The sequence below is a fragment of the Crocodylus porosus genome, unplaced genomic scaffold, assembly GCF_001723895.1.
Source record: "Crocodylus porosus isolate Cpor-Errol unplaced genomic scaffold, CroPor_comp1, whole genome shotgun sequence".
Lineage (NCBI taxonomy): Eukaryota > Metazoa > Chordata > Crocodylia > Crocodylidae > Crocodylus > Crocodylus porosus.
Window position 1 is genome coordinate 37429466 of NW_017728949.1, and position 22419 is coordinate 37451884.

Sequence of the window (22419 nt, forward strand, 5' to 3'; positions counted from 1 at the left end):
TCGCTTTAGTAGCTGCAGCATTGCATTGTAGGCTCATGTTCATCTTGAGGTCAATGATGACCCCCAAGTCTCTTTCTTCCATAGTTCCTTAAGACTTCAAGGGGAAGGTGGAAAAAAATCCAGAATCCAATGGCATTCAAAGGAAGAAAAATCTTTTCCAGGGCTCTCCAGCAGGTGATCAGTAAAAACTATGAAGCATGGGATGAAGAGTTACTTCTGTACCCCAACGTGGAGATTTCAAGCATAATTCCAGATCATCACATATGCTAATTCTTAACCTAAACACCCTAAAGTAGCATACCATTTGTGGATGAGTCCTTTTGTATATGGCTCAACTTGTGCTGTGCACCCCTAAAGGGGTATGTTACCTCCTCAGGGCACTTGTCTGCCATGAATTGATGGTAATAATTGGAGAATTTTCTCCCTGAGAAGGAAAAACCAGCTCTGCCTTCAGAGCTGTGTCCAATAATCCAAAATAATCAGTTATGGCCTGTAACAGAGCCTCACAGAGGGCTCCTCCAATCCCTGTACCCTCACCATAGTCAGACTCCTGTTGTTGTCACAGCTAGGAGCAGCTCTCAGTACCTTCCTGGATGACTCCCAGGAAGCCTCTGCAGTCAATTAGAAACAAAAATGCAAAAATATGGGGAGAAGTATTCCTCACCTGTGGTCTCCATTGCTCTCTGGTGCAGGATTTCCCCTCTTACTACTGCTTGTGTCCTTCTGGGCTCTCCATCTTGCACTTCCAGCCTATCAGCGCTGGTTTCTGGTCCCCAGCTGTTGCTCCTCTGTCCTGTATTGAGGGGAGACACCTGGGCTGAGTTAACATCAAGTGACTCTTCCCTTGAAGTTATAAACAGCCTGGGCTGTTCCAGTCCCCCCTTAGTGTTTCCAAATAGGGGTTATGTTTCCCAGTGGGAACCTTAAGGGAGTTAGACCATCTTTGTGTTCTCCTGGGGCTCTCTGCAACACAGGCTTTCCCTGCTGGGATACTTCTCCCCTCTGCTTGTGAGCCCTCTGCAGGGAAGGGTTTAGTTATTTCCACACTCCCAGACCTGTCTAGGGTCTTCTTCTGTTTGCTGCCTCTTAGCAGGCGCTGCAGTTGCCCTCTTTCAACTGTTCCTGTGTCCTGCCTTTTTACTGTTGAGGCTGCTTGACTTCCAGATACTAAGGGAAAGGGAGCAAGCGAAGATTTTCCTCCTCCCACTCCCTCTACTCTTCTACATCATTCCTTCCATAAATTTATAGTTGTATCCAGTTTTGTCTTAAAGAGCTTCAGTTCTTTCCCTGTCTGTGTGGCTTGGAAGACCATTCATTCCAAAACTTGGCTCTTCTTGGTTGGACATTCAGAGAATTGTACCTAACTTTGTCCATAGTCAGTTGTAGTCATTTGATCTTGGTCTAGTTGTATTTTTCAGCTTGAAGAACTCCTTTCCCTCCTAGTATTTACTCCACAAATGTATTTATAAAGAATAGTCATGTCCCTTCTCAATCTCTATTTTGAACTAAACAAGGCAAACTCCTTTAATAGTCTTTCATAAGAAAAAGATCTTAGTGGTGCTTTTTTTAACCTGTTCCAATTCAAACTCAGCTTTCTTTCTTTTTTTTTTTTTTAATTTTTGGTCACCAGAACTGTACTTAGTATTCTAAGTGGAGTTTTACCAAAACCTTGCACAATGGTACTGGAACCTCCTTGTCCTCTACTGGGTATACCCTGCCTAATAGGATTGTACCATGTGATAGACGGCCTATTTTGTGGAATACTGTGGCACCTGGTCCTGAAATTGTGATTTTTGGGGAGAGATTTGCTTGTGCTCTTACTGCTGCTCTTGCTGCCATGTAGGCAGTGAGGCACAGGAGGAAGTAGCTTTAGGGTCCCCCCCCACCTTACTTGTGTATTTTCTTAACCTGTGGATAATTGACTTCAAAACCTAAATGTTCTTTCAACAAAGTTTTTAGCACTATACATAACTGCTACATTTTTAGCAGTTATACATTAATATAAACTTCCTTGAAAAAGGACGCTGTCAGTTTGTAACGTGTCTAAAATAGAAACATTTAGTTCATGGTTGGCATGTGTGCATGTGTGCCCAGCTATGCAGTTGTTACTGTGCAGTCATTTAGTACTTGCTTTAGCTTTAGCGGTACTGTGCAGTCCCAGTGTCACATGGGCTATTTCCAACGCTACTGTGCAGTAGTAGCAGCATCATGGTTCATGCCTGCTGACATAGCTTGTCGCTACAGCGACATCATGTCACCATAGCTTGTCACTACGACAATGTAGCATCTTGTGTATATGCTCCCAGTATGTTTCTTTGGGAGACTTTGAGTTGTAGCAAGTAGGGCTTCAAGTCAGAATAAGTGCTTAAGCTCATATCTGAAGTCTTCAACTTAAGCTCATGTTTTAGGTGTTTCTTCAGTTAGGACCTTCATTAGTGATTTTTAAGTTGTTTTGAGTCTGAAAGACTTCCTTAAGTGACCTTGTAAAAACTAATCTGAGTGCTTCAGGTATGCAACTGGCAAATGGAAGACACTGAACTCACAGAAATTTTGTGATACCTGTGTAATGCTCGTGAATCACTTTTTTTATCAAGAATCTTGTAAATGCAGAATTTTTATAAATGTTTGTATCATTCTAGAAAATGTTTTAGGGGTATTAGAAAAACATAATTTGTTTCAATTACTAGAGCATGAGCAATATACATGAAAAACATTTCAAGGGGAATATTTTAATTATAAGTATAAAATATACAGAATATATAGTGTCCATTTAATAGTGATGAAAATGATTAATAAGCAAGAAAATCATTGATACTTCATCTATGTTCTACAGTTCTCTTCTAAAAGTATTTCTTTTCTTTTTTAGTGAAAAGTGTAAAGCAAGAGGATTTACTGTAATAGTGGATGGCAGAAAATCTCAATGGAATGTGGTAAAGACAGTTGTGTTAATGCTACAGGTGAATTCATTTTTATGCATTTGTAGACAACAGATTAGTTTTATAGATGGTAGTAAAATGCTACATTTTACTGTAAAAGCTGTAATTTCTTTATTGAGAAAAATTAGAAAAGTTTTAAAAATCACAAAATACACCATTCGTCTGTGACAGTTCTGTACAATAGAAGCACTTCATCTACAAATAATGTTATGCACATTACTCGGCTGAAGATCACATTACTGCTTACTGACAGCTTAGCATGTTTTATACAGAAGAAGAAGAGGCATCTGTCTTCTTAATATTTAGTGACTTTGCACCAAGAAGTGATACAGACCTCGGTAGAGGTGATCATCTGGCATTCAGTGGTAGTGGCAGCACCTGAGGGAGGTGGCATCATTGTATGCTGCCTGTATATTTTGAATAGATTACAGGAAGGCCTTAAATAGAGGTCATTTTAGTAGCCTGCATTAGAATAAGTGATTCTCTTTGACCTTTTAAAAGTACTTAAGAAAGAGGGAAAATGAGGGGTGGTAGCCTGGTTTTGTTGAAATGCAAATGTGGATTTGCCTGTTACCACCTTATTGATGTCATTATAGAGTATAATATGTCCCCCATTTTACTTACAGCTTTTGCTTCTTTATTGACTAGTAGTGATGACAAAGTGGACCATTCGACAAAGTCAGAAAAACAAATGGAAAACAGTTTTTAAGAAAAAGAGACTCAAAATTCTTGGATTGAATTTTATAACTTAAAAATACTAAAAAGAAGCACATCACTTGAGCTGTAACTGGCAGACTAATATCTATATAATTTTTTAAAATGCCACAAAATTTTCCACAAATAGAAATGAGAATTATTTCTACTCCTTTATTTGTTTTATAAGAACATGGTTACAGGTATAAGAAATAAAAACATATTTCCTTTTGATGTTCTTTAGTAATTCCAGATCTCATTCTTTTGAGAGGGAATATCTGGAAAAAATATAATGGCAACATGTGTGTGTCTTAGTTTTATTTTTCTAATAAATGACAGAGAGAACATGGAACATGAGGTCATTCTCATCTGTGTAGATAACCAGCGTCCCTGATAGACATTACATTTATAGTACCTGCATGGTCTTCCCAGCTCATGGGTTTAAATGTCCTGGGCAGGTGGAGCCCAGCAGCTCCTTCATCCCTGCATCTGTCAACCATTGCAGGGTTGCCCCACAGTTGGGTTTAAACTTCCCAGGGGAGAGGAACTAGTGGACTCAAATAAATTTGTAATGAATGAGTGTAGGCTTTTCTAAAGTGTTTTAATTTGCATACTGTGCATTGTACAAAAATTTTTGTGAGGTTACAAATTTGGGCATCCCAGAACCTGTCTTCATGCGCTATGGGAAGCAATGCTACGAGCTTATCATTTGGAAATTTCAGGTTTCCAAGGCTCCATATCTTGTGCAAAATATGAAGCAGGTTTGCAAATGCAGATGCTAGAATGCTGTATGTTCAAGTATTAGGACATTTTCTTGATCTTTCTGCTTATTGAGCTGTGCACATCACAGTAATAGCTGGCATGATCGACAGTGAATTCTTAAATGAGTTGAGACTGGTCTGATTTTTGTTTCACTAGAAGAAAAAAATCATTGTCCCAGTATTTGTTTTACATTTCCAAAACATCTAATTTTTATAATCAGAGGTTACCATATATGCTTAGTATCAAATCTTCTTCAACTTTAGTTTTCAGTAAATAGATCTAGCATTATTGGATCATAATTCACAGTTTTGTAATGGTTAATAACCAGAGCATAAATCTTGGTCACTTAAGTCATGTGAATGGTCTCTCTATAAAGCCAGATTCCATTGTAGAGGATCTCAGCGAGGTTCTTCATGTAAGTAGACCAGGCTTTGACTCCAAAATGGTAAGGGTAATGCAGCACTGTACAGATACTTCTAGTTAACAGGGAACACACATGATAGATTGTATACTGAGGTCTGTGTGGCATAAGGGAGTGCCATGAAGGAATACCTGAACTTGTTTTCCCCATGCTCACTGCAGCAGTACAGACACATTACTGTGGTGCTGCACGTAGGCAAGCAGATCTAGTTTTTCAGCAAAACTAATTAGTTCAGTGCCATGTTAATATGGCTATGCTGCTTTCAGGTTCTCACCTAATGAATGCAAGGGTACTTAGTATCTCTATGTGGTGTGTCTTGCAGTATATAGACATACTGCAAATCTTAGTTACATTGTAAACACTTCTCCGCTTTCAAAATGATTCACTTAACTGTTAACTGCAAGATGTTTTTCCGTCCATATATGGAAACAGTCTGTGGGCTTCTTTCCAGCTTCCCTGCTGAATGTTAGTACTGCTGCTTATTGGATCACAGAACAAGGCTTTTTATGTCCCCAGAGGACAATGGTCTCTCTGTTTCACTAGTTTGTTTTTAAATGTTTTTCATAAACTTGAAAGATTTACATTTAATTAGCACAAATAACTACCCTGGTGTACTTTAATGTCTACACAGATAAAAGCAAGAAGTGTTCTTTCAGAATGTACCACTTTTTAACAATAAGATGCTAACTTCTGTCTGTTTGAACTGGACCAGTGACCAGCAGAGTCAGCTATTTGGCTTGTTTTTTGGCTTTCGATTTTTCAGGAAAAGCAGCTCTTTCCCTTTGGCCTCTTGAATAACTTCAAGAGATGCTGAATAGTGTCTTAATGAGACTTGATGTTTTAATCCCAAACCTTTTCTCTCTGTCAAGAGCCAAGACCTGTTATTTCCTTCCTTAGATCTAAGTGCTTTTCAACAAGATGAGCACTGCATCTCCTATAACAATACTGTTGTTTAAAAGCACTTTGTTTCTGATTTGTCTCTGTTTCTTTAGATATCACATGCTTGGTTCCGTTGTGAAAAATAACACTGTAAATAGATTTTTCCCCTGTGAAAGCAGTAATATAAACCTAACAAAAAAAAAATTAATCAAGCTGTTTATTTTTCATGATTACTTTTCATATTCTATCAGCTTGGATAAAGAAAACAAAGTCACTTTTCAGTTGTCAGTGAGAAAATGTATGACTTCAAACACATTATCTTGCAATATTTTCAAAAAAGCTGTTTTTGGTTGGTATTTTCTTATTAGAACTAGTTTTTCCAAAAATAATTTCTGCTTTGGACCAATTTTAATCAAATTATCCCAGTCCTAAAATATTTATTTTCTAATGTTTCAAACAAAATAATTGAAACTGTTTCTATACTTAGTAGTATAATCACTTATCTGTTACTCTTGCAATAGTTAAAAAACAGGGCAGTGTAGCATCTTACAGATTATACTGATTTGGAGAGGCATAGCTTATTAGGCTACAGGTTATTTCATGAGATGTAACATTAAGTTTGATGTTCTTATGTTGCCAATATGTAAGAACATCAGTCTGGTATATCTGATGAAGGAGGCTGTAGCCCACGAAAGCCCATGTTTCTTTAAACAAGATAATCTTTAGGGTGCCACACTGCTCTGTTTTTGTCGAACTTCAAATTGATGTGGCTAACTACATTTCCTTCTTGCAGTAGTGACAGAAAAGTTCAGAGTGTGGCCTATGAACTGTTCAGTGTTGGCAACATGTTGGCATCAACCACAATGGATGTTCTTTTCCCAGAAAAATATCCAGTATTCAACCTAATAAAAATTGACTAAAAATATGTAACAAGTTTAATAGCATATAGACCTTGAGTATTTACTGTATTTTGTAAATAGTAAATGTTGTAGTAAGAGTTTTGTTGAAGTGTTGGAAGATCTGTTGATCTGAAAGCATGTTTTTAATAGCAAAGTATACGTTTCTCTTCTAGCTTTAATTGTTCCTTTACTGCTATTGTATCTTCAAATACAGTAATAGTTTTATGCAAAGTTTGCAATGCAGTTCCTTTCCCAAATATATTCCTCTATAGCAATAAGCTACAGTCTGAAAGTTTCATAGGAGTCTTAACCCTGTTTAGTTACCATAGTACTGTAAACAAGTCAGTGTTGTATTACTTATGGAATTTCCGTTACTTATAGAGCATGAACTTTGGGTTGGGACCACACAAACAGGAGTTTTGATTTTGTTCCCAGTTTTGACGTTGACTTGCTGTATGTCTTAGTGCAAATCACTTAATTTCTGTGCGGAAATAAATCAATTAGCCTACTACGTCCAGATGATGTAGACCTTGTTGAATACAGATTTGTAGAGAGTCTTAAGTTCAGGGTTGAAATGTGCTGTCTAAATACAAGGTGACTTTACAATTAATGCTAATTGTTTTATTTTTATTTATTTTACAGAATGTTGTTCCAGCTGAGGTATCACTTGTTTGCGTAGTAAAGCCAGATGAATTTTGGGACAAGAAAGTTACACATTTTTGTTTCTGGAAAGAGAAAGATAGACTTGGTTTTGAAGTAGGTTTACAAATTTTCTCCATTTTTTTTAGTTTGGAATAATGACTGTAAATATGCTAGAATGATACAAAATGGATATGTTCTGAACAAAATGAATGCTTATCCATACTTGGTATTGTTTTGTAGATTCTCTAACAAACATGTGGCCTTTCATTTTTTAATTTTCTTTAAGAAGAATATTAAATGAAGCTGTTTTGGAATTGAAGTTTTTCTGTTTTAATCCTTTCTTATGTATAATAAAGCTGTTTCATGTCACCTCTCATGGTTTTAGCTACTATAATTGTTGAACAGTGCTTCAGCTTGTCTTGTATATAGCTTCATGACTTAGGACTGTTGGGACATTACTACTGCTGTTCCTGGGGACAGGAGCAGCCATTTTGGAGTTACAGTATTCTGAATTCATCTCCCTCTTGTAGTTTTTGGATGCTAATTACGAATAGGTTTTTCTGAAATACACAGATTATGCTCTTACTTGCATGAAGCAGTATATCTTTAAGGACTGTTGTCTAATATTAGTACCTCCATCTTATCATCTGTAGCATGTTTAGTAGAGTCTTGGGAAAAACTGATGCATGACAAGTGGCATCCTGCACATGGGTTGACCTTTAATGCTAGCATTGTAATCTAATTTTGTTTAAACTGTAATTTGGGCTTCATGCTTACCAGTAGATCTGATGTCAGGCTGTCTTTTTTTTTTTAATGTACAGGTAAATTAAAAATTATTTGAGAGGACCTGTGTTTCTTAAAAAACAGACCACAGGTTGAAAACCACTGATCTAAACCATTCGTCACCCTACAAATGCCCAAATTTGTGGCCACAGCAAGGTGATAATAGTTCTTGCCACTTAATTGCAGTAGATGTCTGTTTGGTATGTGGTAGGAGAATATGGGCAGCTCAGAGCTCTCTGAGACACCCTGGAAAGGTGCTCCTGTGGCATGAGGGGCCTCATCTTGTGTGCCCTATAAATTCCTGTGTGTAATTGGGCCCCTCAAGCCCTGGGATAATTTGCCCAGCTTTTTCCACTTAGAGATGCACCCCAGAGATTCCCCAGTGTGCATCCCTGCAAGCAGAGAACGTGTCACTTGTTGTCCTACAGGATCAACAGGTGGGATAATAGATGTGTTTCACGCAGCATATGTCCTGGCACAACTAATTTGCTTAATTTGGCAACATGTATTTATACAGCTAGATCTGTGATACAACCAGGGATATGCAGAACTGTAGTAAACTACTCCATGGGACCTGAAATACCCTAACCATTTGCCAAGGTTGTCCCTAGGGGGCATGAATTGGGGCAACTGTCCTGGGACCCACACTTTGGGGGGCCCTGCGGAGCTGAATGAAGCTGCTGTTGGCTTCACATCTGGCCACTCAGCTCCCCCTACTTCCCCCGCCAGCTTCCTTGCGTCTGGGGGCGGGGCCGTGCACAGGCTGATTTGCCCCAGGCCCTGCACCCTGCTCGGGTCATCTCTGCTGTTTGCTATAGCTTTTATTTCAAAGGATGCCATTTCTCTGATCAACTGTGGAACCACTGCCTTGTTCCAGCTGAGCAGGGAAGTACACCATTTGAAGTAAAAGTGACAGTAAACAGCTAAATGGCAGTTCAGCAACTTACTGTGAATTAAGAGCATCGTGAACCACCTGGATAGATATTATCCAGGTTGCTGAATTTGGTCTTCATGTAGCTTATTACCAAACACTGCTTATAGAGGTACTGTTTGAATGGTTGGATTATTTTTTTCATGAGTGTGACTTCTGCTTGTGTAAGCCCTGGGGGAAGGAGAAGTGTTTTCTTAAACCTGATGGCTGATTCTGTTTTTGAAACAGCTAAAGGTATTCTTCAATGCCTACTTCTCCACATTTTAATATAAAGAATAAGCCATTTCTGTATATGACAGTTTCTCTTCCAAAACTAGACTGGCTGCATATATCTGAGTATTCTCTTGATTGCATTGTAAAAGAAAAGCTTCTTCAGAGGTCCTCTGTAAATCACCACTTCTTTTTTCTTGTTTAGTGTTATTACTTGTAATCATTGTAGGCTCAGTAACTTGAAATTCCACATCTTTTCCATTAAGGCTCTTATTATGACTTGGCTAGAATATATTTCTAGAGAATAAACAGATTACCTTAGGTCTAATAGACTAATGAGGCAAAGATCATTTTAAATGCTTTCTGTAATGTGGGGAAACTTTTCTATTTGACTTTAAGGCTTAGTTTAACATAGGTCATTAGATGATAGTGATACATAATGAAATGTAGTAAGAATAATGATATTAATAAAGAAGTTCTATCCTTGTAGTAGTGGTATAGGTCACTTCTGCTTTTATAAATCAACTTTTGTGTTTCTTTATAAACAATAACCTGTTGCAGCTGAGCCACAAACATTTCCCTGCCCCAATCTGAATTTTTTAATAAAGGAGTTCTGCAGTTCTTTGAAAGAAGACTGTGAACAATAGTGGACGTTTTAAGATGTTTATGTTACTGTAGATCAAAAGACTGCTTATTTGAATTATTTTAGGGGAAAACTATAAAAGTCAAAGCCCTACGGGTCATAAATTCTTTATTGGTCAAAAGGAAATCTTTTTGACAATTCTACCCCAATGACCTTTGTGCATTCATTTGGTGGGTCTATGACCTACCAGTCAGATTTCAGTGAAACAGTACAGAGTAGACCACAGGGACAAAAAACAAGCTACTACCAAATAAATTGGTCTGGGGATGTAAAACGCACTTTCCTTTCCAAAGTAACTGTCTATGTGCATGTTGTTAATTTTTGATTAAATGAAAGCTAACCTGTGGTGTATTACCATCACCTGTGTTTGATTTACTGCAGGCTAAGAACATGCACCCAGAGCTGACAGGCTGTAGCTCTTCACCACTGTTTTTCATGTGGTAACTCATTTCTGTGACTGCGCCCAGCATCTTAGAAGTTCCAGTTTGTATGAATTGAACATACTTTGCAAACAGACCTTAAAAACTACTTCCAGAATTTAGGATGTAGGAACACAGTGGGCAACCTCTCCATCTTTCTTCTTTTCCCAAAATCAGATTATATCCTCTGCAAACCATCTAACAGCAACCAGAACTTAGTTTGCAAATAGTGGATTTTGCCCTACAAGGAGTTGCTGCTGGTCTTGCCTTCAGTGATTAGTTAGTAAGTCCAAATAATTGTGCTTCAAAATTAGCTAAAGATTGCTCTGTTGCTCTCCAGGAACCTGCTGTTCTAAAATGTGCAGCTGGTTATTCCAAACACCCTTTAAAAACTACTTTTCTCTGTCTAGTAGACTTAGCTTCATTGTACAAGTAGCTTTGAGAATTTCATATATTGTAACTAGGACTGGGGGAAGATGAATATAACTTAAAACTGCAGAATCAGTAGATTTCTTGTTGCTTTGCAATTTGCACGTAGCTCAAACTTGCCTCCAACTATTTTTTTGCATATACCATCCATTTGAAGAAATCTTCTCTGGCATTGATTCAGCAATAAGGATGACAGCTTAGGCCTTTGAAAATCAGTTCTCACTGTAAAAAAAAGAGAGATTAAAATGACCCAGTAGTTATTCTTATCCTTGTGGAAATTTGGAGCAAACTTGAGAAGGCTTTTCAGATTTAGGATCAGGGAAGATGTAGGTGTCTGGTAACAGTTGAAATATCAGTGTGAAGGATAGACATAAAAAGATTCCTAGAGCTGTTCCTTGTCAAAGACTGAAATTCCAACTGTGTAGGGATTTTTGCTTCAGCAACCAGAAAACTGTACGTAAGTTTTAGAACAGTGGTGTTAAACTGATTGGGCCCATGGGGCTGGTTCATGGGCCAGATTGGGCCCACAGATTGACCCTACATGCTGGATTCAATGTGCAGGGCTGGTTTAGTGCAGCAGGTGCCTTGAGTGCCATGGACCAGCCTTGCATGTTGTGCCCTGTGCACCAGAACCCTCCTGATGTGCTGGAATTGGCATGCAGTGTACAGGTTCAGTCCAAGACACACAAGCAGCACAGCAGGCTTGATGATGGGATTCAGTGTGCAGGCCTGGATGATAAGGTCTGCAGGCTTTATCTTGATATCCTAGTCCTAAAGCAACTATTTAAAAGATTTCTTGTGATACAGATCAGAGTAACTTTTCAAGCACTCTGTTGTGGAACAGCTGGAGAAAAGGCCATCAACAGGCAAGATCCAGAAGACTCAGCAGTCTAGAGAGCAGAAAGTGCAGGTCGTCAGGGATGGGGGCTGTAAGACCACTGCACTGAAAAGGTTGAGGGTTGTGGTGGTTAGTGACTCCTTTTCATGATGGACAGAAGTACCAGTGTGTTTTCTAGATTTGGAGTCCCAGGAGACTGCCTGAAGCCCATTTTCAGGATGTCTCATAAAATTGCCAGAGCTCATCCATCCCTTAGACTACTACCCTTTCCTGCTTATCCATGTAGGCACCAGTGATACTGCCAGGCATGGCAGTGTACAGATCAGAGGAGACTGAGGCTCTTGGCAGGAGGATTAAGGAGCTTGCTGGGTAAGTGGTGTTCTCGCCAATCCTCCCAGTGGGAAGTTAAGGGCTCAGGCAAGGACCATGTTGTCATGCAAGTTAATGTGTGTCTGAGACAGTGGTATCAACAGGAAGGCTTTTGATTCTTCAACAGGTGCATTCTGGGGGGGAGGACTGCAGTCAAGAGACATGATCCATCTGACCAAAACTGGAAAGAGCATCTCTGAGCATCATCTGACTAGCTTAGTGAGGAGGGCTTTAAATTAGGTTCCACTGTCAAGCAATGGAAGAAGTAATCCAGGGGGGAGAGGACAGGGAGAAGCAGCTCGATTTGGGGAATGGGATGCAAAGCCCAGGAGAGCAACAGGAGATGCAAAAGGGAAACAAGTAGGTCAGAATGCAAAATGCATCCAATGTATGTATATAAATGCATGTATGAGGAACAAATAAAATGAGCTGCAAGTATAGCCTTTGAAAAGAATGATGATCAGATTAGTGTCATAGAGACATGGTGGGACAGCTTTTATGACTGGAATGTCAACATTGAGGGGCACACTGTTGTGCAAGGATAGGACGGGGAGAAACATTGCTGGCAGCACCTTATATGTCAAAAATACATACCCTTGTTCCCTAGTTTAGGAGGAAGAGGGTAGCAGATGAGAATATAATTGGTTCTGCATCCTTCACCTTTTATCTTCACCCAAATACAATGGTGGGGATTTATTAAAGACTGCTAAGTCAGGAAAAAGGGTAAATGAGTAACTTTTCAAGAAGGTAACAAATTGAGACTATCACTGGGGGGGATCTTGGATCTTGCTGTGATGAAGGGGGAAGACCTGGTAGAGGATGTGAAGGTGACGGGAAAATTACGAGGAAGGGATCACAACATGATAAAATTCAATATCCTTAGATGGAAAAAGCATGAATGCAGTAGGTATAGTGTATCTGATCTTCAGCAAGGCTTTTGACAAATTGGGAGACATGTAGGCTAGATAAACTACTCCAAAGTGGACAACTGGCTCAGTGACTGCAAGCAAAGTGTAATTATAAATGGATCTGTGTCAGAAGAGTGGAAGGTGTTGAGTGTATGGGTGCACCGATAGAGATTTTTTGGGCTGATACCAATTGCCTATTTTTAACCATCCATATTGGCTGAAACTGATTCGATTGCCAATATGCAGCGTAGCAGCATGGAGAGCAGCGTCTGGCTGGTAAGTTTGTTATGGGGGAAGAGGTGAGGAGGGAGGGAAGGGGTCTGGGGGGGCAGATTGTAGCCCCCGTGGTGAGGGAGGGAATGGGGCTGGGGCTGGGACAGGCACCGTACAGCCGGGCAGGACGAGCTTGTTTGGGGGGTGGGGGGCAGCAGCGGGTCATAAAAGAAGAGTCGGGTGCCAGCCCCAGCCCACAGCTGCTGCCCGCCCTCGCTGTATGCGCAGATCTTGGGGCACATCCCCCATGCCTTTCCATGGTGCATGCAGTGGCAGGAGCTGCCCCCCAGACAAGCCCCTTGTGGCTCCATTCCACACCCCAGCCCGCTTGTGCAGCGCCTGCCCCGCCCCATTCCCACCCTCGCTGTGGGGGGCTTGATCTGGTCCTCCCCATGCCCCTTCCATCACAACAGACGTACCAACTGGACTCGGCTACTCTCCACGCTGCCGGGCTGCGCTGCTGGCTGCCTGCGTGCTGCACTGCAGCTGCGTGCATGCACCTAGTATTTATCAGTCACGTCAGCCAGAAAAAGCTGATTGCTAATACTGTCAGTATTCCTTATATCAGTGCTGATCCACTATGGGACCAATGCATCTCTAGTTGAGTGGAGTCCCACAGGGGTCTGTCTTAAGCCCAGTTTTGTTCAATGCATTTATTAACTGAAATAGCTTTTTGAGCATATTTGCAGGTTATACCAGTGTTTCTCAACTGGTGTGCTGCAGCATACTGGTGTACCGTAAGGTATGACCAGGTGTGCCACGGAATTTTGGGGAGCTACGCATCTGTCTGTCTGGTTGTCCACAGCAGCAGCATGTAGGGGGTATGACTCGATCCAGTGATTCCAGTGCCATGCAACCCTTCCCCCAACCCTACGTCCAGCCGCGCACCCCCCCACTCCACATCTGGCCATGCACCACCTCTCCATTCCATGTCCAGTGTTCTGTGATGTTTTTTTTAATTCATGTAAGTGTGCTGTGGGATGGAAAAGTTTGGGAACCACTGGATTATGTGAACCTGGGAAGGATTGTGACCACATTGGAGGATAGGAGCACAATTCAGAAGGATCTTTGGCAATTTGGAAAATTGGGCTAGAGCCAATACGATGAAGTTCATTTTTGACAACCGCAAGGTGCTACGTCTTGGAAAGAGTAATCAAAAAGCACAACTACAAAATGGGTGACAACTGGTTGGATGGGAGACCTATGGAGAAGGATGTAGGAGCTGTGTTAGATCTTGGGCTCATAATGAGTCTCCAGTGTGGCAGCTGCACAAAAGGTGCATATAATTTTTTGAGGTGCAATCAGTAAGAACATTAGGTGCAAAATATGGCAGATATAGTGTTTCCTTACTTAACTGTCATTAGGCCTCATCTAGATTATTGTGTTTTTAAAGGGAGATGATGTTAGAGAGGGTCCAGAGTCGGATGACAAAAAGAGGCTTGGAAGGCAAGCCCTATGAGAAGAGCCTGAAGGAAATAGGCACGTTCATTTTATAGAAAAGGTACTTAAGACTGTTGTCATGTCCCATCATCAAAAATCTGCAGGGCTCCCAGAAAAAAGGAGGAAAATGCCTTTTCTCCCTTGCCACAGAGAGTAGGATGTGGACCAATAGCTTGAATTTGTGGAAAAAGAAATGTAGGTTTAGATTGGATATGTAAACTTCACTGTTGGGGCAGTAGGCAATGGAATAAACCACGGGTGGGAAAAATACAGCCTATGAGCCATACCCGGCCTGCCAATTGATTCTGTCCAGCCCATGGACTTGTGGCATAGGTGGCGGCTCCAGCTCTGGCCTCTGCTGGTGCCAGAGGGGATGCTGGGCAGAATCAGTCCTGCCCACACACCCGGCTCCATGCAACAGGCCTTGTGCAAGCCACACACAGATGGTCCTGGAGCAGCCCGACCTACTGCAGTGTGCTACCCACCACTGCCATCCTGCCTCTGCACTGTCCTCCCAGCCTGTATAAATGCAGCGGTGGCTCTATCCATACCTCAGCATCAGGATGGCTGGGGTGGGAGAAAAGGTGAAGGGTTAGGAAGGGTTGCCTTGTTCAACAAACTGAAACGACAGTTCAGGGAGCACAGGACAGTGATGGTGCTCCTGCCACTTTTCCCACGTACTGCCTCTTAGCAGCTGCGGTGGCCAGGCCAGCCCCTGAGGCTGCTGGGACTTGTAGTTCACCCCCATGCCCTGCCCTGGCCTGGCAGCCATGCCTCGAGGTTGAGTGGGCAGGTGGAGGGAGGCATGGTAGGTGCTTACATGCTGGTGCTGTGGTGCCATGGCTGTTCCCCATCCCCCCAGACCTCGCCCTGAAGGCATCATGTTAGGGATGTAAATAGTGTTAAATAATTATCCACTTAATCCCCTGTAATTATATCAGTTAAACAGTTAACTGATAACACGGCCCCAGGCTGGCGCCTGCCCCATGAGGCTGTGCATGGACCGGTTTGGACACAGCTACTCTGGGACTTTGACAGAGCGGGGAGTGGGCGGCAGCAGGCCCCACAAGACAGCACAACCCCACAAGCAGCAGTGGCAGGCGAGGGGCTTTACCACTGGTATGGTGGGAGGAAGAGAGCAGGCAATGTGGATAGGGGATAGCTTTAAATTTAAAGTAGCCTGTTATCTCCCTCTAGCTTCTGTGCACCTGTGCATGAGCAGCTAATTGCTTAATTGGTGAGTCATTAGGCTGCCTGCTGTTTTCTTCCTTAGCCTCCTAGTCAATGGGTACTAGTCCTCCCTAGCCCCTCCCCTCTTTTTTGCTTCTCCCTCTCTCCTGCAATGCTGCCTTCCTGTTCCTGATGTGGCATGCTGCTTCCCTTCCCCACCAGATTGTATCCCTCATTAAGTGTTTACTGGTAATGCATTACCAGTATAAGTATATACTTATAATTTAAATCAGGGACAGGCAGTTATTTTGGCTGGAGAGCCACTTAATGAGTTTTGGCAAGCTGGTGAGGGCCACAAGGGTAGCCCTGCCCCTTAACAGGTGCCCTCCCCCTGGTCGCCATCTTGGGACCAGAAATCCTGCCCCCAGAAGTACTCCTTTTGGGAAAAGAGTTTGCCATCTTGGAACTGGAAAAAAAAACAAATTATATACAGTAAAAGCTCTGTTATCTGGCTTCCCCCAAAAATGGGGGATGTCAGATAACAAAATATACTGGTTAATTGGGCAGCCTGAGCAGGCATTCTTGCCTGTTTGGGCCTCTGCTTCTCCCACCGTGTCCAGGGCATTGCTACCTCTCCTGCGGGCCCTGCGGGACAGGGAGGCGGGTCCTGCACAGCCTGCTATGCCTCAGGCTCTGGGGGCTTGGCAGCGCAGTCTGCTTTGCTCCAGGCCATGGTTCTCAGAGAAAGCAGAAGTGCCACAGTGGGCACTTACGTTTTCACTTTACCTTACAAGCTGGCATGCGTGCCCACGGCGGCTTGTAAGGTGCCAGTTAACAGAGCTGTTACTGTACTAAAAATCAATCATTGACAATAGCATATTTTAATTTTATTTAAAAAAATATTTTTGTCCTCATTTGTGTGTGTTTATGTGGTGTATATAGAGGTGATTGCATAATAGCTCAAAATAAAGGCTTATTCTTGTATATTGTGGGGGAGGTGATACGGATGGATGGGTATTGGGTTTGTGTGCGGCTGTAGGTTTCTGTGTGAATGTGGAGTGTGGAGGTGTGTGTGGATGTAGGTGGGTGGATATGGGAGTTTTCTGGGGGGTGTGGGTGGATGTGGGGTTTGTGCGGAGCTGTGGGGTGACGGGGGACTGTGGGGTGTGCATGGTGGGGTGTGTGATTGTAGCAGTGCGTGGGGCTCCCCCCAGAGGTGCACAGCTGTGTGTGTGGGGCAGGGTGTGGTTGTGTCCTTTTGACTGCTGCCACTGCTGGCCCCAGCCCTGCAGTACCAGTGGAGACCTGCCTGCACAGCCCTGAACCCATGTGTCGTGTGCTTGCTCCAGGCTTGCCCTCCCAGGCTCAGCAGCAGCAGCAGTACAGGACAGAAGCTGCTGCTCAGTGCGGGAGAGAAAGTGGCCCTTGCCCTCGTCCCTGCTGGTGCTTCTTGGTGTAGCTGCCTGGAGCCCGTGCCTCGTGGGGCTGTGCTGTGTCTACTCTGTGCTGCCACTAGGCAGCCCAGTGGCAGCAGTGATGGCAGCGGAGACACGGGGTTAGCCCATGGGCTCCAGATGGCTACACCAGGAAGTGGCAGCAGTGACGATTGGGGGGAGCTGCTTTTACCAGATGCTGAGCAACGGTTTCTGTCCTGCACTGCTGCTGCTGAGCCTGGGTGGCCAAGCCTAAAGCAAGTGTGGGGCCTGCAGGGTCAGGGTTGTGCAGCGCAGGTCCACATTGGTACCACAAGGCTGGGGCCAATGGTAGTGGCAGCCAGAAAGCTGCCGCCACCTGGGCTGCCTAGAAAGGCAGTCTGGCTGTGGAGCTGACCAAGCCCCACTGCGTGCCCAGTGGATGGCAGGACACGCCATCAGTGGAAGATGCCTGGGATAGGTGGGACCAAGAGACCCACCGCAACCAAGACCCATTCAGCCAAGACCCATCATGAGCTGAATTCAGCCCACAGGCCAAATTTTGCCCACCCCTGATTTAAATGTTTAAACTTTCACATCTCTACTCTGTATACACTATTCAAAAAAAGCATAATGGTGTTGAAATTTTTTTTTTTATATAAAATTAATGTATTTATAGTAGATGTTTGATTTTTAGCATAGGATTCATTTTTCTTTTTAATTTCTAATTTGTTAAAATGATATCTTGACCGTTATTTTTGTGTGTGCAGCTCTCAATAGCTCACCAAAACTTAAGTTGCCCTGCAGCTGAAATAGTTGCCCACCCCTAGACTAGAGTGTCTGTGGAAGTTATGGAATCACCATCATTGAGTAGGGCTTGATAGGCATTGGTCAGAGATGACCTTGGAGTGCCTGTGTCTGGAGTGTTCTGTAAGGAGTAACAGTTCGAAGCTCAAGAGCCCTCCCTCCTCCCAAATAGATTGCTTAGAGATGATGAAAAGAGCTTTGCTGCCTGAAGCAGGTGGATATTGGAGAAGAGTACTGGCTGTACTTAGAAGCAAAAGAATGAATTAGAGCTCCATCATTTGGCTTAGTTGTGAAACAAAATTAAAGGAACTGAGTAAGATTCATGGAGCAGATCCAGAAAGGGGAGTTCGGCTGCCCAGTTAGAGGTTGTGGTATGTAGAGTACTTGCTGTCTCCAGGTTGCAGAGCAGAATAGAGGTGGTTTAGTAAGTATTCCCTATGTTTCTGGGCTTTGCTGATTGCCACTTGAGGATGAAAAGGAATTTTCCCACTTCCTGTTGCTGCACGTGCCGGGCAGGATGTTCATCTTCCTCAAGCATTGAGAGTTGGCTGTAAGATTTTGACTGGGATGTGCTAGTGCTTCTGCTAAGACAAAAACTTGGAGCTTCTTGGCTGGAGGGTCTTGTCCCACTGCTTGGACCAGTTGCCATGTGTAGGGACAGGAAGACATTTTACCTCATGGTCAAACTGGTATGAATTTTGGGGGTTCCTTCCTCTGTAGCGGGGTGGGCATTGTCCGCCTACTAAGCCTTGTAATTGTGACAGTCTTGATTTGTGTAGCTTTAGTAATAGGCCAGACAAGGGTTTGTAAGCATTTAGATAGAGGTGATCCCGTCTCTGGCAGGGGGTTAGACTACATGACCTCCAGAGGTCCCCTCTATTACTACTTTTGTATGATACTATGAGTTCTGTTTAGACCTCAGTCAAGCCAAGTATAAGCTTGTACCTATATTCCACTGAATACAGTGAGATATTGAAATGCTCTGCAGAGCCATAGGCTTCATTCTGAAAATGGTTAAGCTAGCGTTATAATTACAGCAGTCATTAATAATTCAAGTAAACAAAATATTTTGTGCTCTTCTGGGGGTTTTTGTGCATTTGCAAGTACCCTAGGTTTAGTCTCTGCCATTGCTTAGTCACATGCATATTTAGCTTCTGATATACCATCTGTATATTTTAGAAGTTAAATTAAGTAACGAAACAGAGTGATACCTACCACTCACTGCTTTTGATATTTGTTCAGATAGACATACCATAGCAGATTATTTCCAAATTTTTGAAGAAAAAATTAAAAAGGGAACATAACTGTATAATGTAATTTGATGATTAGTACAATCTATCCATCTGTTTGTAACGTGCCTCACTAGAATCTAGCTACCAACATGTGCAGTTTGCAAAATCTATATAGTAATTTTAATGACAAAGCTTACTTTTTGCGCCCACCCCATAGTATTTAAATTAGGAAAGTATTTCACCTTAGTTTCCTGGTTTTGTTGGATAATATTTTGATGTTCTGCATTAAATTTAATTAATTGTATTTAACTGTAAATAGCAATTTATGAAAGGTGGGCTTTTTGTCATTTTCCTTTGATTTTTTTTTTTGGTGCAGATTTTTGGAAACATTAGTCCCATTATTTCAAAAAGTAATTTATTTTGAAAATTTAGTTTAAATTGGGGAAACGCACGTGTTCAGGGAGGGCACTTAACTACAAGTTTAAAGTACTTTCTGAATTCCTCAAGTGGGAACTGACCAGAAAATCCAGTTTCTTATGTCTCATAGGCTTTTTTTTAATGAAACTGTAGGGAAGTTACACTGTTCCACAGACTGCAGAGAGGAAGGCAAGGGAATCATTGGTGAACTGGAGAGAGAAGAATATCGTTAGTGGGTAAAATGTATTTGGAAGTGGAGTTGTGAACTATTGAGCACAGAGTGTCTAGATTTTCTGAAGGTCCTGTTCCAGGATGTCCAAGTAGTCTTAATTTTCCGTATTCAGTGTTTAAATCAATGGGTGCTGAAAGTAATCAGTGTTTCAGATGGGCAAACAGTTTTCTATGATTACCAAAAATCAATTTATCTTTCTTAGTGTTCCATGAAATTAAAGGAAACATTAAAAAAAACACATGATTCACTGGGTTGAATCAATAACTAATATGTAAATGTTGTCAAGAGAGAGGTTTTATGTTCAACTTAGGTGTAACAGATTTTTCTTCAGAATTTTCATCACACATGACTGAATGAAACTTTGTTGAACCAGAAGAATAGACCATTGAATTAGATGTATTCCTCCACATATTTAAACTGACAGGGATCCCGCAAGATTTTTTTCAGTTGAAAGAATGGGGAGAAAAAAAGAATATCCATGCTGTCAACAATATTGATCAGAGGTTTTGATTGGAGAGTGCTGAATACAACATAATCCCTGGAAGGGGTAGGCAGGTTGAATGTGATAGCAGGTACTTGGTAGGATAGGGCTTGGCCTCTATTCACCTTCCTCTACCTTTCTGTTGGAACTGGACAGATCCTTTTCCCTGCTTATTTTAAACTCATAGGGCACATCCAGATGAGCACGACGGTGCAGTATGCAGCATTGCAAACACATTTGCAGCACCAAATACCACACAGTCTGGTGTTCGCCATGCTGCAAGGGTGCACTGGTTGAACATCCACGACACCGGGTTTTTTTCACCCTTGGGTATCCAGGGATCAAAAAAAAAAAACCCACGGGGGGGGGAAAAAATGGAACAGTGTAAATTTGGTCAGCGTACGCTGCTGAAAATTGGAGCCAGGCCGCCCAGAGCTGCACTCTGCTGCCAGCCAGGTTCCATGTGGCAGAATTGCTATGGCTGCAGTACCGAGAGGCCCCAGGACCCCAGGTATGGCTGCTGGGGCCAGCCCAGTGTTGGCCCTAGTCTCCTCTACCCCACCAGGGACAAGTTGCTATGCTCCAAAATGCCATGTGCCAGCTTGCACTGCTGCTACTTGTCCCCCGGGAACCAAAAATCCACGCATATCTGGATGCACCCATAGGCTTTTCCAAAGCCTCTTAGCAGAATTTTTGGGTTTTTTTGTAGGAAAAGGAAACCTTTGATTGGGAAAAGACATATCTCACAGGTTTTCATCTTCCAAATCTTTGATGTTGTACAAACTGCAGAGAAAATAGTGATAACATGTAAGCCAGCTGTAAAGCACAGCAATTTTAGACAAAAGTTTGAAAACAACTGTCAGGATTGTAGTTGGATGATTGGAAAATGGAGATAAATACTCTAGCTTCCCAATGAGTGTTGTTATAACTCCCAGAACAAGGAAAAAAGTCTTCCATTTTGTTCATTGTATTAAAATTGCCAATGAGTAAAAATAGCACTGGATCGATTCCTAGCATTCATTTTACAGAACAAAGGACATTAAAAAGCAGCGTCAAACTTATAAAGTTGAAGAAGGCCTTTAGGATGTATTAGATTACAGGAATCAGACACTACACTAAAAAATGGAAATTGGGAAGTGAAGTTACTGAAGATCGAATAACTGAATTCAGAAGTTTGTCAATTAATAAAAATAAAACAAAAGCAAAACCAAGAAAACCCCCAAAATACCTGCATCTGTCAAGTCTGCTTATAATTATTTGTATATGTTATATATTCTAAGTGCTATAGGAATTTGTTTTTTATGTAATGGTACTTCTTCTAAATTAAAGGAATAATAACTTACTTGTGCCTCGTAAGTATTTGAAATAGTCAAAGGGCAGTTATTCACTATTAGATTTTTCATCATTTTTCTTTACTTCCATTTTTTTCCTCCTGTTTCTTTGCTTGATTGCTCATTGAAAATAATCTGTAGAGGATTTCAGAATAAATGGTATTCCATCTCTGTGCTTTGTATTAATGATTAGCACGTTATGGTTGCTTTTGTAAATAATTTATATTAAAAAGCACATGGCTTCAGAAGTCAGTGTCTTGCATTGCCATCTGTTAGTGTTACAGACAGATCGGTTGACAACAAGTAATAAAACTGTCCATTTATGTGGTAAATGTAGAAGGCTAATACAATCATTGGTTATTCAAGTAATGCAATAATTATTATTGTACTGATTTATTTTATTCAACTATGATATTTGTCCCATGTAATATTTATACCATATTGAAACATCTGCTTCCATTTTTATCCAAGACAAGGATGAAAAACAATGATAGGGAATTCAGCTGGCTAAAAATGAAATCACACACATTTTAATGTTCATGCCAACACCTTTTGTGATTTGTTGTCTTTTGTATAAGAATTTTGTTCTCCCGTTTTTTATTTTAAAAATGTTTTCTTATTATACAGACATGTATCATTTGATACAGATACAGTTTTTACAAGATAAGCTGCAGAATCTTGCTGTTATATCTGCATGATTTTATAGCAGTGTAAGAGGATCATTGCGGATTTAATCCTGCTTCATTCAGGATCAGAGTTTAAGGCAAGTTAGCTAATTTGTCATAAAGACAGAACAGTTTTTACAGAATCCTAAATTGCAGCTCCAGTCCATTTTCAAAGCAGTTATGCTTCTCCATAGTTA

The 22419-nt window shown here is 41.6% G+C and overlaps 1 protein-coding gene across 5 annotated transcripts in view; it reads left to right on the plus strand.

Annotated features, from left to right (window-relative positions):
- SESTD1 (SEC14 and spectrin domain containing 1) overlaps positions 1-22419 on the plus strand; it is a 116553-nt gene that overhangs the window by 41546 nt on the left and 52588 nt on the right. For all 5 annotated transcript variants that reach the window (XM_019554109.1, XM_019554111.1, XM_019554112.1 and 2 more), the window contains 2 exons: positions 2867-2957; positions 7233-7346. In XM_019554109.1, the coding sequence (XP_019409654.1) occupies positions 2867-2957; positions 7233-7346 (205 nt within the window). The remainder of the gene's footprint in view (positions 1-2866; positions 2958-7232; positions 7347-22419) is intronic.